General features: G+C 48.9%; 1 protein-coding gene across 2 annotated transcripts in view; it reads right to left on the bottom strand.

Moving 5' to 3' along the window:
- The window catches only part of RASGRF1 (Ras protein specific guanine nucleotide releasing factor 1), an 88,925-nt gene that overhangs the window by 57,009 nt on the left and 16,247 nt on the right, over positions 1-15,669 (bottom strand). The window contains exons 2-3 of one of the 2 annotated variants that reach the window (XM_005300664.5): positions 6,873-6,979; positions 5,345-5,492 (exon numbers count right to left, since the gene is read on the bottom strand). In XM_005300664.5, the coding sequence (XP_005300721.2) occupies positions 5,345-5,492; positions 6,873-6,979 (255 nt within the window). The remainder of the gene's footprint in view (positions 1-5,344; positions 5,493-6,872; positions 6,980-15,669) is intronic. The other variant, XM_008170496.4, reaches the window with a different exon arrangement.

The raw sequence follows: 15,669 nt of genomic DNA, 5'->3' as shown, positions 1-15,669 counted from the left end.
AACTGACCAAAAGGTCCAGCGAGACAGCTCCGTGCACAAGCGCAGGAAGTGAATATACGTGTGTGAACTAAGGCCTGTCCCCAGTGACCTGCATGCACCAGCCAGTAACTGCAAGGGCCAGAAGTGAACTGTGTGATAAAATCATTCGACTCCGGTACAACGCTGAGCTCTAGCCCTGATTCCATTTTAAATTACAAATGTAACAGATCATGTTGATTCTGCCTCTAATGAGAAAGCACTAACGATGCACTGATGAAAAGACAAGAGTATTCTAAATATCAACAAACTAAACTAGTTGTATGTAGGATAACATATTTGAAATATAGGCTGAACACATTTTATCCAAGATATTTTAAAAAATGGGAAATAGGATGTAACAGTTCTAGGCTAGAAATATTGCCAGATACCAAATGCAAAACTGGGCAACTGCTCTATGATAAAGTCTCCGGACAGAGCTTGTCAAGAAATGGGGTGGGAAGAAATTGCAGAAAATTCCCAAGTCACTTTTATCCTGCACCTTTCAGACAGGAACGAGTTTTCAATTATTCACCATTTCGCATGAACATTTAGATGGATTATGGGGTTTTCTCCCCTCCCCCATTCCCTCTTTTCCTGCCCTGTTTTTAGTGGCAAGATGGGGAAAAAGGGGAAGGGGGAGGAAAAGGAGAAAGGAAGGGAGGAAGATTAAAAAAACAAAACTGAAAATTTTTGAAAATGAAAATGTAAATGTTCATGCGAAATGGTGAATAATTGAAAACTCGTTTTAGTTCTGTAGGGTTTGAACTGCGCCAAGACCATTCTGACAAAGCGGTTAGAATCATGGGCAACTGGGATCTTGACAGAACATGTACTGTAGCCCTAACAGGAAACATTTCTTCCATATCCCTATAAAGCCCTATAGAATTTACTAGGGATGAAATCAGTAAGTCCCTATAAAAATTGAATAGGTTCCTACAGAAGGGATTTTTAACAGGACAGAATTTAATAAGCAATGGGGTGCCTTTCTACAGAATTTTAAACCAACCTAAAGAAATTGCACTTCTGCAATAGACTTCTATAGGCTGCATTACAGACGCTACAGAAAGGTGGTAACATTCTCTATCCAATTCCATCAGGCCTTTCCATACGGGTATGGGGCTTTCCAAACCAAGGAATTGCTGATTCAAAGGAAAGACAAGATGGAGCAAAGTTGTTCTTTCCCGTCCTTCCGGGGCCCTCTTTTACTTTTCAAATCTCCCTTTCCAGCCCTTGTTTTATGACTCACAGAAGACAGGCAGCGTTGCAGCTGAATTTTCACTGCACAGCCAGCTGCAGCGGTTCAGACAGAGCAACCCAGACTACCACGGCTCTGTTCTAGCACGAAGCATTTGATTCAGGAAATCACTGCAGCATGTGCTTAACTTTAAGTATGTGTTTCAATCCACTTGATTGATGTGCATACTCAAGCGCTTTGCTGAACAGGGACGCTTTTCTGAATTGGGGCCTCAGGGCCCAAACCTGCAAAGTGCTGAGCGCTCCCAAGGGGTTCTGAGGACCCTCACCTTCTCTGAGCACTACTCGGAAGCAATCAGAACGATGCAGGATCTGGCCTGAGTATCTCTTCCACACTGCTCCCAGCCCCTTGCTAGGCCAAGCACCAGGAGTTCTAAGGTTTGGCTCCAGAATAGCAGATGCCTCGCTTGGAAGCAGGTCTCCCCAGCTCTGCCAACTGCGCCACGGGGCCAGCCGCAAAACGGCGTAATTAATTAATAATTAGCGTTTATCAAAGACAGCACATTAACGACAAAACTGAATTATTTCAGATTTTCTACCAACTAATGGGTGAACTGACTTTTCCGAGCTGGGAGCGAGGCTTACATCATCTGACTAATACCCAGGGTGGGAACAGGCTGGGTTTTCTTTTCTTCCTTTTTTCAATCAAGGAAGCAGAATTTGCACATTAAAGCAGAATCTGATTATTTGATCTCTACTTCAAAGAACACGGAAGAGGGGGGAAAAAACACCACAAGGTAAAATCCAATGCATTTGGGCTCAGAGAAGTGCTAATTAACTGCTAACACTTGGCCAGTTCCTAGATTATTGATTGCTTGGCATTTTTAATCCATAATCCCTTGGCCAATTTTAGGGTTTGCACACAACTCCCATATTTGCCTTATTAAAAATGTCAATAATTAGCACTGAGGCCTTAATCCCCAGGGACAGGGGGGCTGGAAAACTTGGCCCAGCTGAGATGAACAGCAGAAAATGGATCTAATTAGGATAGCGCCCGTCATACGTCGCTTTGGAGAGCAGCAACAGCTGTATTTCTATTTAACAACTCTGATGGGTCAATGGGGTTCATTTACCATCTCCAGCAGGCCCAGGGGTTAAACCCCAGCCAGTTCTTTTTAATCCCAAGTGTTAACACTTAGGAAGTGGCGACTGCAAATAATAACGCCTGCGTTACAACAACTCCGTAAACCGGACCGCGGGGTTGTTTTTCCAGAGCTCCTCAGGGTCAGCTCGGCCTTTGTGTCCTGCAGTGGGCGCACTTCCCCCCAGGTGCAGCCAACTGCAGGATTGGGGCTCGGTGACATGCTCGTTAAAATCCTGCCCCCAAACGGCGGATGCTGTGGATGGCGCTTACTCCCCCTTTGCCTATTGCAAGCTCGCCCTTGCAGAGGGGACGTTTCTGCCTGACTCATCCCGGTGTTTCAGAAGAGCTCACTTCTCTGCCTCTGGCATGCAGCAGCTTGCACCCAGGGTCCAGCGAGTGGAGTGTGTTTTTCTCACTGCCAGCCCTGCAGAGTGGAATCCGCCACAGACAGCCCAGGACACCACGGTTTTGCCAGCTGCTCTGCGTGCCTGTTCAGTTCTGGGTGCAATTCAAAGTGTTGCACTGATCTCGAAAGCCCGGGGTCCTGGCCGAGACGCTCGTTCTGCTTTAGGCACTGCACAGACAGCGGGGCTCAGCTGGGAAGACTGAGCGACCGTGCACCAGATTTCAGGGCAAGGCAGCTGGTGACCAAGCGTTCTTGGCGGAGAAGCCCCTCAGCTATGGAGTTCTCTCCCCCCGCTGCGCTGACAGAGTGTGTTGATTTGTAGGACGTGGCCCAAAGCTTCTCTCTGTCCTTGGGCTGTTGGCTGGGGCAGGCTGGGTTGGGAGGGGGGCAGGCATAGTTCCTGGGGGAGAGGGAGTCCCTTTGATTACTTTGGGGGGGTGCTGGTGCCCGGGCACCCAGAGACTTTTGTGATCAAGCACCATTAAAATGTAAAAAGGAAGAATCAGTATCCCAGCATCCCAATCACCAGAATCCCAGGGCCGACTCTTTCGCCTCGAACACTGCCATGGGATCGTTAACAACCCTCCTGGCCAGCGCCTTGGGTCAGGAATTGTCCATCAAGGGTCCGTTTCAACCAATCTCCCAATCAGAACTTTTTTTTTTTTTAAGTTTCAAAGTTGTCAAAACGTCCCACTTGGACATTCGCTAACTGAACGGTTTTGTTTCCGTTCAGCACAACTTTGTGTTTCGAAATTTTAGATAATTTTTACTAAAAAAAAAAAAAAAAAAAGGTAAAAAATATAAAAAGGGAAAAATCTAAACCAAACATGTTGAAATTATTAAAACGTTTCATTCTGATTGACCAGATCCAAAAAATGTTCAGCTCATTGGTTTGTGATTATTTTCGAGATGTTGTATTTTCATACCAATTTGGGATGGGAAAAATCTTCTAAATCTTGAAAATTCTTGCAGGAGAAGGAAACGGTTTCCCGCCCTCCTCCAGTTATGACTCACCCCAAAGTTATCCAACACGGTGCTGTAAGATTGGGTCAGTAGTCAGTAGGGGCTCAAGGAAGAGTGCCACCTACTGGTTCACCCTGATTATTACAACACCATCAGCTTAAAAATCTATTAAAAATGGTAAAACAAGAGATACGGAATTGCGCTTATGAGGTTAATTCCCCTCTTAGTCATCTGTACAGCGCATGGTATCATTAATGGGATGCCAATCAAGTTGGGGAACATACCCCCGTATGTTTATACTCTTAACAATAGAGGCAAATATATAAAGTATAATAGACCCCCAGACTTTTGCCTTCAGTCTAAGTTACCTTAATGATTTCCCCCTTTTGTATTCAGTATTGCTCTGCTGAATAATGTTTGTGTTTTGCCGTTTTGCGTGTTTTAATTTCCATCCTCTCTATTCCTGCTGTATCCTGCACGTTTACAATCACAGTGCATTAAGTTGATGCATATGCCACAACGGCAATGTTTTAAAGGCAATGCAGCACTTAGAAATGCTTTCAGAGCTGTTCTCTGTTTAAAGCCACTTGCTTAGTCTTAGTGAATTGTCAATCTAATGTAAAGCATTCATTAACATGAATTGCCTTGAATGTATTTAGGTACCAAAGTGATGGCAGTTTGTATATAGCAAAGGGGGATTCACTTACAAAGCTTGACCTGGCCCTAGAAACAGCAGGGCATATCCATTTTCATGTTTTTTCTTTTTCCTTCTCTCTAGCCATCTAATTGTTGACTTCTTTAGGTAAGTTTTCACAGTAAATGGACATCTAATTATTGTGTTACATAGAATAATGGACAAAAATAACACAGGAATTCTCTACTTTTCTCCACCCACCACCCCAAACCACCAGCTTTAACCTTTGCCTGTAAAATATAATCAGCTTTTTAAATCACTCCCCTATGTGTCACATACAGCCCAAACAGGCATCCTAGGCCAAGCATTAGGCAGACGCATGCATCTGATAGACTTCACTGCTGCCGCTAATTGTTAGAAATAGAGTGCCGAATTTTCACTGCCTTGCATCTCTTGTGGTCACTGACAACTGTGCAAAGTAACTGCAAAAGGGCATGGCATGCCTCCAATTCCCAAAAGAGAATGTTTTACAGCTCCTTAGCACTGCTGTAAATAACCACCCGAGGGGCAGGCAGGGGAGAGTCAGAGGGGTCATTCGTTCAGATGGGATCACAGATTCTGTTGAAAATTTCATGACCCTAGAAACACAAGGTGGGCAACTTTCTAATGTACTGGGACCCACACAGCTAGACCAACCAAGACTGCCAATGATACTAGAAAACACCTTGACAATCCACTGCAGGGACCCTGAGTAGGATAATATAAACGCATAGGGCCAAATCCACTTCCTGGTGTAACTCCATCCATTTAATGACTATGGTCCATTTCTCTCGCCATTATGCCAGAATAAATGAGGTGATAAATACACCCATATGACCAAGTGACCTGACCTGCATGTTTCCTGTAACCTACTGGAAATGAACCAACAGTGCCTTTTGCTTTGAATTCAGAATGATCAGTATCATTGGAGAGTTGGGCTCTTTACCTCCGATTTCAGACGTTCAATCTCGATTTCCCCATCTTCAATCTGTTGTCTTAGTTGCTTGGCAACAGTTTTCTCGGTTTCCACAATCTGAAGTAAATGGAGGTACTTCTGCATTAAAGCTTCATGCTCTGTAGCAAGATTCCTATAACTGTTATATAGACACATCAATTAAAATGTTTCCTCCCCTTCCATCCTCCTTTCCCTCCTTGCTCTCTATTCCCTGCAGTTCGCTCAGCCTGTGCTCTGGTACCTGCTGTGGGGGGAGGGGCTCAGGTACCATTGCAAGCTCGGCCAGCGCTAACCCTGCAAGCCTCACTCAGGCCAAGGGCTCGCTGAAAGTCTTGCCATACTACGTCCCAGGGGATCGGGCTCTGCTGGTTCTGATCCTGCAGACTCTTAACCTGCATAACTTTGCTCACGTGATTCTGATGAGATTACTCGTGTGAGTAAAGCTACGCAGGATCAGGGCCACTCCTGCAGTGTTTCCTGGCTCCTTATCACCAGGCAAGAAGCTTCCTCCACCAGGCAATGCCCTTCTCTGCCGTGGAGTGTGTACATGCCGGGCTGCGCACGCTCAGTCAGAACTGACTGACAAGTGAGAGGCTTCAGCATCGGAACCTGGATCAAACCCAGACTATTTCCTGAAGTGAGAGCGTGACTTCTAGAGACATGGCAAAGAGATTAAAACGTTCAGGGCCAGATTCCCCTCTCCCGTCACACCTGCCAGTCAAGTTCCATGAATTTAGCAGAAGGGCAGACACTGGCTCTTGATTTTCTTACAGAGACAGCACCAGACATGTTTATCTAACATCCCACAGATACTACGCATCTTCTCCCCCCACCCCGCCTGGGTACTTCTCCTTAGCGCTGCAGGCTGCGGCCAGCACGGACTCTCCCACCCAAGAACTGCAAATGAGCTGCACTCCCCTTTTCAAAGCAGGAAAACCTGGGCTTTGAATATCTAGTTCTCTCTGTTGCTGTTCTTTCATCTTTGCTCTTTGCAGATTTTCTTTAGATCAGAACAAAAATTAAGTAACTTTTTCTGAAACCAAAGATAGGTCTAATCCCTTGGCCAGTCGGTCAGGTCAGAGAGAGGCGACTATTAACCGGGGCCAGATCCTGCCAGCGGCTGCCTGCGGGTGCACCTACCTGGAATCCATCCACACAGAGCAGCTTGCAGGATCAGGCCCTTAGAATTCTGGCTCCCCCTAAGAGGTAGGGTTTGAAACTGGGCCTCCTGCACACACCCCTTTCTTCTCCCTGGGGCCTGCTCCCATGAAGGTGCTGCGCTCCCTCAACTCCCAGTGACACCAGCGGGAGTTCAGATCGACCGGCCTCTTGCAAGAGCAAGTCCCGGGTTGACCCACTGCAGCTTGTTTAAGCAACAGAGAGTTGCGACATTTTGGCCCCCTTCACCAAACCATCCTTTTCCATGAATTGAACCGCCATCGCGTCTGGACTCTGAAACTGCCGCTCTGCACCTGGCAGCTCCAGGTCATCTGGTGTTTGCGATTTCAGAAGGTGATACCTTGCGTGAGTTATCGCTGCTACCCATTCATCGCAGTCTTTGGCATCCTCCGTCCTCAGCTCCAGGGTTTTCTGATTATCATGGTTGAAACTAACAGTAAAATAATGCTGCAAAAACAAAGATACTATTGTTACTACCACATTAGGGTCACTAGAACAGAACTTTCACTTTATGATCATCCATGTTTCATTTCGTTACGAAGCTCATTGAAATATTGCCTAAGAGGAGCCCGCAGAACAAACGTATTGGAACCAAAGCTTCAGACAAGAGAGTGGCGCCTTGTGGGAAGGCCAGGCCAGCACGTTGTAAATGGGAATGAAGGTGGAAGTGAGAAAAAGGCAGGGAAGAGGGTCCGACTGGATTCTGTTACTGCCAAATAGGATCTGCCATATACATTCAGGGCGATCTGCTTGCAGCTACCCAGGAGAGAAGCCAGGTGAGTGCTTCTCGGAGTAAATCTCACCCTGGCCCATGGGGCCGAGCTGGCCCAGGGAGTACAAACGGCAAGCCCCTGTGGCCATTGCCCACGTTCGAGTGGAAGTGAGAGGCATGACCATGGACATCCATTGCACAGCGCGTCCTAAACTAAATCCCTGATGCCCTGACTTTGCTTTGACATTCAGTGCAGGCCCCACGCCATGTGCTTGCAGCAATCAGAGCGCAAGGCTCTAACGGACAACAGCACAATAAGACTCAGTGTGCGAACTATATTTAGCTTCCCTTGACATTTACAGTATTTGTGTTAATTGTGATCATGGTGGCAGCCAGCACAGGCACTAGGATTTCGCTGTTCATGAGCTTTCCTGTTGTCTCCTAGGAAACAGGTAACGTACTCGAATGTCAGACACTCCACTGAAACACTGAACTAATACAAACCCTGCTAGAACATGCTCTTTCTGCCATTAGCTTCTGCTTGGTAGTAAAGTTTAGCAAGAAACCTGACTTAATAGAGATCTCTGCAAAAACCTAACAGCTTGCGGTTTACTCATCTGTATTACCTAGGGAGGTGGTGGAATCTCCATCCTTAGAGGTTTTTAAGATCAGGCTTGACAAGCCCTGGCTGGGATGATTTAGTTGCGGTTGGTCCTGCTCTGAGCAGGGGGTTGGACTAGACACCTCCTGAGGTCCCGTCCAACCCTGATATTCTCTGATTTGTCTAAATATTTCTGAGAACTCCAGGTAACAGGACACCAGCTGGCACAAACTCCATTGAGCCACATAAGCGTGTACAGTAATTACAGACAGACAGTAGCTCGGTTAGGGACCATGCCCATTTATTTTTGAATTTGGATTTTTTGTCAGCTAGCAGACAAGACACACGCGTTTCACAGCAATTCCCTCCCTGGTTGGAAGGATTTATTGTGGGTCAGATGCGAACAGTTTACTGAAGGTCACGCATGCCTATCTACAGACCTGCCATAAGTTGCTCATCACAGTGATATTCCAAGTGCTGGACAAGGTAGCCCCAAGTGTTCCCCGAGGGTGCTCTTCTCCGTCTGCCCCCATTCCCACGTCCCCCACAGCCTGTTCTGATCCTTCTCTGCCTCCACTCTTTCTTTTCGTCCTAACTTCCCATGCCAGGCACCTCCTGGGGTGGCCAGAGCCAGGTGTCACTACTGAGGAGAGGAGAGGTTTTCAGTTAAACCTGGACTTGGGACAGGTGCGGCCTCAGTCTGGTCTCCTCTCCACAGCACTCCCAAAGCCAGGTCCCACTGCTGGAAACGCTGGGCCCCCATGTCCGAGAACCTTAGTCTGGGCTTGGCTAGCTGCAGCGGGCCCGCAGACAGCACTTGTCTTGGTGGGTCATTGTGGATAGAGAGGCAGCCTCTGACATCTCCAGTCCTGGCCCTTGTAGATTAGGACGAGGTCTCTTCATTCAACTCAGAAATGAAGGAGTCCAGTGCAATGGTGGCGGGGGCGGGGGGGGGGGGGGGGTTGGCCACAGGCCGGGAGCAGAGTGCTGTGCTATCCGGAGTTTGCAGGTGGCTTTGATCTGCAGCTCCAGACAGATGCAGAGAGCACACGAGTGTATTGCACAAACCGTCTGCTATGGCTGGTTATACAGGCCTGTGAGAAAGACTGACGTAATGCTTATCCTCTAGAACAAGACCGGCTTGGCTGGCCACCCTGTCTCAGTAACTGGCACATCACTGGATACCAACAGCATCTGCTCTACTTCTTCCTGACCCCGAGCGAACTCCTGTACATCACTCCACGTGGGGCAGGCTCTTCACATGCTCCAACACATGGTCCTTTCAGAGGTGGGAATCTGCCACCCTTCTCGGACTGCTGCAGTTTTCTAACTAGATCTGCAAGAGAGCTTAGTCCTGACGCTCTCCCCCACTAGTGAAATAGGAATGTGTGCCATAAACCCTCTCTAGTGCGTTAGCTACAGGGCCCAGCACAGGGAAGGGTAGGGAATGGCGTGGGGAAGAGGTGGCCGCAGCCTGAACCTAAAACCCAGAACGCTGGGGGTTCTAGAATTCAAACCCAGAACTCTGGGGGTTCTAGAATTCAACGCCTCTAGAACTTTTCAGAATTTTGTTCTGGTCACGGAAAGGAGAATTTTTTCCCCCTCAGAGTTCGCATGCATTCGGTGACATCTCCAGAACTTTTCTGAAAATGCCAGCGGTTTTGTGCTGATTTCACCACCTAACGCAGGGTTATTCCCACCATCTCACGAAGATTTTCCTCCTGAGACGTCTGCCTGAGTCCCTTTCCACTGCTGATCCCATGGACAAGATTCATCCTTCCATCTTGCTGCAAGAGAAACAAAGTCACCCTCTTTCCCTCAGGAACTCCCTCCCTCCACCACGCCATGGCGTTCAGCACTGTGGGCAGCATGGCTGCCGGCTCTGCATACGTCATGCAGGCGTGCTGCACTGTCAGGAAGGGGACATTGTTCTCACTTTATGCATGCAAAACATCTCGCTGCTCTGCCAAGGAGTCTAAACTCAAACCTCCGTGGGGCCTGGATGCAGCGCTGCAAGACTGCCACAACGGATTTTCCTGCAGAACACGGCAGCTGCTTTCCTCAGGAACAAATCCATCCCGCGGCAGAATTAAGAAACTGTCTTTTCTTCGCACTGACTTATTTTTCTTCCCCCTGAAGATGCTATTACTGATGACGAAGAATCTCCGATACAGAACCTGTTTGTTTATCAAACTACAGAGCTATTTACACACACATTTATTTCTCCATCTCCATTATGTTTCCTTTTTTAATACGCTTGTGCAGAGCTTGTGAAGTTTGAGATTTTGCAAATTCTTTTTTCCTGTAATTTAACCCATTTCTTCGAGGGTGATTCTAACTAAATGGGCTCTTATGTTGTACCAACAATGACAGCTCTCGTTTGAGAGCAATTCTCATCCTGCTCCAGGGCTACCAAGGGAATACTGTTTTAAAAAAGATTTGCAGCAACCCAGCTCTCACAGTTTGCTGAAACAAAAGGCTGATGTGACTCTGGGACTTAGAGCTGGTCAAAAATGGCAAGTATGTTTTATTAAAAAATCAAAATGTCTGATTTTTCAATAAAAACGAGCCCCCCGATTGTTTATTCTCTCCCTTTATTCCGGTTTCCATTTTGCTGCTTAAAAGCAGGAAATAACAAAAACAGAAAAGAATTCAGTTTCAAAATCCAAATTTTTTAGTTTTTTTGAGGAAAGTCTGAAAAAATGATTTTCCCCCCATGAATATTTGTTTTTGAAACCAGGCCATTGATCGTTACAATTAAAAAGTTCCGGATGAAAGCTTTCAAGCGGCCGGGTTACCCCTGAGCTTTGAGCAGGTTCTCCCCTCCTCAGGGCTGGTCGCACTCTTTTCAGCTGGAGGCTCAAGGCCACCATCCGGCTTGTTCTTCTGGAGGATCTGGTCGTGACTTAGATCTTTTCACACAGGCTTCAGCTAGGGCAGTCGCCCACCAATAATTATAGATCAATGACACAAGGCCAGAGCTCTGTAGTTGTGGGTGCTTCCGCCCCTCAGGGGCCTGGCTGTGGCGTTTGCTACATTGCTTGTGACAAGCTGGGAGAGCATGAGTGAACTGGGCCCAGCACCACTCCAGCGCCTTTGATTTAAGGCTGATACATTTTACCGTACTGGGAACTTAATTAAGCTTCCAACATAATTACGCTGTAAATGTAACTACAGAAAGGAAGGCTTTGAAAGCTATGGAAATGAGCCTTTTCGCAGCATCCAGATGTAAATGGAGGCTTTCTTTTCTCATCTCTCAATGGAACCGGCCCTGTTTTACAGGCTGTACCTGGGGATCACTTCCTCCCCCAGTGAAATGCGGTTATTTCTGGGGAAGGGCACGGTGGCTGTTTCACAGCACACAGAACAGGACCTAGCTCTTTAAGACAGAAGAGAACATTAACTTCCCCAGCTGAAACTGACATGGGAATTTAAGTCCTACAGTCTAGCTCTGACCCCCTGGCCTTGGAAATGAGGGACCCTGAGGAACATCATTTTTTCTGTAGTGAACACACTATTTTATTAAACAAACCACCTGGAACTTCTGATCCTGAAACCAAACCAGCACTCTGTGCACAGCCGCACGCTTTATGTAGAAAGTTGCTATTTACAACAAAATAAAAAGTTCATTTACTCTAATGCTCACTGTTATTGTGTTGTGTCCCTCCCTTCTCCCCAAGACCCCCTTCGTCCTTGTGTCAGAGACCCCCAGTCCACACCCTCTCCCCAGACTCCCCCCGTGTCAGAACTCCCTCCCCTCCCCTCCCACTGGGGCCTGTCCTAGGTACCCACCCCGGCAGCCCCATGGAGCGTTTTGTCAGCTGCACGCTGTCCTGGAAGGACGTGGGGTGGCGTGCGGTACATGCAGAGTGGGAGAAGGTGGGATCTCCACTGCTGTTGGGCATGGGTGCTGGAGCAGGAGTTCCCAATGGCAATTTGGGACCACAGGACTACTTTACAAGTCAGGCCAGATGCAGGATGTCCTGCACAATGCGGGACACTTGAGAGGGGTGTACTATGGGCTAGGAACATAACTGCCTGTGTAAGTATTTGCCCGAGGGACCGGAGTTCACAGGCTCAGCATTCTTGCTGATAGTGACTGAATTTTTAATGATGCTAAAGTCAGTTCACAGCCTCAGTGCCCGTCTGGGCGCCTCGACGCTTCTGGATGCTCAAATAGCCATGGCTGCAAACAATGCCCATCGTTACCCAGACTGGCCAGAAGTCTGAACACTTCACCCCATCAGGCACAGATCTGGCCCCCGGGATTCATGCATTTGTGATCTCTGGGCTCCAGCACTGTAACTCATATATCTGTGCATGAAGCCAAGGCATCTTAAAAGTCTCCAACTGGTACAAACTTCAGCAGCCTCTCTGCTTCGCAACACTGGTCTCCACAAACCCAACAGGCAGGTGCTCTGCTCTTTGCCGTCGCTCCCCACTGAGCAAAGAGGCCTCTGTTCTGCTAGTCAACGCCCACCGTGGGAATGGCTTGAGCTACCGGAGAGACTGTCTCTCCCTCTGCAACCAGGACTTCCCATGGCAGCTCCACTCCACTGGAGCAACGAACCTGTCAGGCAGCGAGGAAAGGTCTGAGAGTGTGGGCGTGAAACCTTTCACAAGAGCGGGGCCTGGACGGTGGAACCCAGAGCCACAAGAGACCACACTGTGCTCAGAACGACATGCGAGTATTTCTTTGACTTCGCTTTCCTGCGGCAAGCTCTTCTGACCGTTGGCTCGCATGGGGCAGCTGGAGGGAGAGGCGGAAGGAATGCATTGCTGCCTTTCAAGCTACTTGTACAGGTGGAGACAATGAGCTTTTGGTTGTTCTTTATATCAGTTTGGGAGCTGCTCAGATCCGGGGGTGATGATGGCCATACACGTACCTAAATGTTTTCTTTTGAGAGGCTGAACGGCCCAGCGATTAGGAGCTGGGGCATTTGTTCAGCCTTGACTTGAGGAAGGGAGGCATCACCTACTGTGTCCTCAAGATAAACACACACCATAAAACCTACAGGTAAAAATTAAGGAGCCCAAAAATCTGGAGAGTCCCATTTAAGGCTCAAACATGCCATGTCAAAGCTGAAGGCTGCTACCGTCACATTCCCTGCTCTAGCCCGTTGTGCTGAACCAACGAACCTCCCTGCGTTGGTCAGTTCAGGTCACACTCCAACTTTGTGTTCCCCAGTGATCCCCTGTATTCCCGCTGAGCCCTGGGACCCCGCACTGTACACCCCCTGCCCAGCAAAGCCCCCCATCGCAGCAACCAGCCTTCCACCCCGGGAACTAGAACGGCTTTGAGCTCGACTCCCATCACTGCTCACGGGCTGGAGCAGCACCAGAAGCTGCCTCTCCCGTAGCCCACATTCAGACGGGACGTGCAAGGAGGTGGAAGTTGGAACCCCGTAGAGTTGCCTACCTCCACTCTCCCAATGGGTCCCAGTTACACCCCGAGAACAGGAAGAACGTAGGAATTGCCAAAGCAGGTCCCAGCAGGGCTCCAGCTAGCCCAGTCTCCCGTCTCTGACACTGGCCAGCACCGACTGCTTCAGAGGAAAGAGCAATAAACTCAGCAGGAGGTAATTTTGGGTGACCTACCTGCAGGGAAGTCTCTGCCTTAATCGGTTTCATTTCTTAGAGCTCGGTTTCTGCCCTGAAGCGTGAGGATTTAAGAAGGTGAAAGATAAAGTAGCAGGGATCCATGTCAGGAGCCAGAAGACAGTGTGAGTGCAAGTCACAGGCACTTAGCTTCCCCTTCACATGGCTACAACGGGGGAGCAGGCCCGAAATGAGCATACGAGGATCTACATTCCACCATCTTTCCTATCACTGATTTTAGCCCCGAGTCTTCGCCAGCTCAGGGACAGTGGGACACGGGCCAGGGCCAGGATCAAAAGCATCTTTGTGTGCAATGCACTTTTCTGTAGGGAACTCTGCAGGCAGTATCTGTCTTTTGGCCAGTTCGGAGAGTTGGACCTTTGGGGGTTTTGTTTCACTTCTCCAGCCAGCTGGATTAGTGAACTGCAGTTTAAATCCTCTCTGTAATTGTACCTTGCATTCCAATTTCAGGTTTGAAGACATGGGGGCTAAACCTTCCCACGTCAGGCAGGCAGTCGGCTGAAGTCACTCATGTGACTAGAGTAGAGGATTCTGCTCCTGCTAGAAGCAGTGAAAGTCAGTTCATATACAATTAAAATCTAATTCCGGGAGTTGCTGGAACGTATACCTGGGGGTTCATTGTACCACTCTGACGGATTTATTCCCAGACAGAACTCGGGAAGCATGGTGCATGTGAAAGAAGGAAATTATTTCATGTTTGAATAATAAAACTCCCACCACCTTTTCTCTTACTGAATTAGGATCCCTCTCTGGTATCACTCACACATCAAACTCAGCACTCTGGCATTATTTCTGAAAGGAGCAGACTAACTCCGTGGGCTGAGGCACCCACACATCACAGCCTCTGACCTCGCTTGGCGCTAGGGATGGCACCAGGAAGAGCCGTCTGAGCCCTGACGCTACAGTCAGATCCACACAAGTGGCACTGGAGAGGCACAAGTGCCTGCCTGCCTTGGCAGGATCACGGCATCGGAGATATCACAGGCCACAGGATTTCCCTCGGTTACCCCTGCAGCGAGCAGTAGTGTCATGGGACCCACCTACCTTGGGGTCACAGCCCAAAGGAAAAGACGTTCAGTCCCAGCTTCCTACAGCCTCAGCCAGGGGGAAATATAAAAGCCAGGGCAGCTGCCTTTCACCTGGTCCCAGTGAGAATAAAGTGGGCCTGACTGTATTTATACCGTCTGGGGACTTGTGTACCTTCCTGTATAGGAAAGGGAGCCAACTGCCTGGCTTCGCCACTCTGGGTTTGGTCCTGGAGTCTCTCGGGCAAAGAACCAAAACATTTCTTCCTTGTCCTTCCCTCACCTCTCAGGGCCCCTGGCATCTTATCTGGTACCCCTGGTTAGGGGCACAGCGGTCAGCTCCGGTTCCTAGCAGCCTACGGGTATGTCTACACTGCAGCTGGGAGTGAGCAGCCCAGCCCGGGAAACCGACTTGTGCTAGTTCTGCTCCCGCGAGCGCATTAAGCCCCCCAGTGTGGGCATTGTGGGTCTGAAGCCCACTCCACCCCTGGCTCTCAGCTCAGGTGGCCAGCCCAGGCCTCCACTGGAGCTGCAACGTCCACACAGCTATTGTTAGCACACTGCAGTGGTCCCCACTAACCAGTCTTGTCTACCCAGACTGGGAGGCTTGCCCCAGCTGCAGTGCAGACAGACCTGAACAGGCCAGCGCTGCAAGCACCTCTCTCCAGGCCTAGCACCTGGAGCAGTCTCTAGGGCCTGGGATTCTCCTCTCAGCCCAGCCCAGGGGCTGGAGTCTCTCGGGGGTACAGCCAGGGCCACTCCATACCCCGTCGCACTGGGGTTCGCAGCTTAGCTATAAAAACGGACACGGCAACAGGTGCATTCTCAGCTCCGGGAGCTTCATTTGTTGCATTTGCTGATTTCTGACCAGCCGCAACCCCCAGTTTGGCTGTTTTTACTGAGACAAGTGTAGACCCTAGCAAAGCGTCTGCCTAGAAGCTATTTCCGCTTCCCCATCATTGACAAATGACTCTGGATTAACCAAGGAGACTGGCTGAGCCATCAGTGGGCAGGACTATGTCCACAGGAATTTCATCCTGATGCGTCTGATGTCCCTCCCTGGGTATTAGGAAGCCATCAGACTGGAGTGGCTTCAGCATGCCCTTATGATCCAAGATACTTGTAAAGCCTTTCTACGTAGCTATTCCCCCACTGGTACAGAACTGCACTGGATCCAGTG

This window comes from Chrysemys picta, chromosome 10, assembly GCF_011386835.1.
Source record: "Chrysemys picta bellii isolate R12L10 chromosome 10, ASM1138683v2, whole genome shotgun sequence".
Lineage (NCBI taxonomy): Eukaryota > Metazoa > Chordata > Testudines > Emydidae > Chrysemys > Chrysemys picta.
This window is presented reverse-complemented; position numbering and strand designations above follow the sequence as displayed.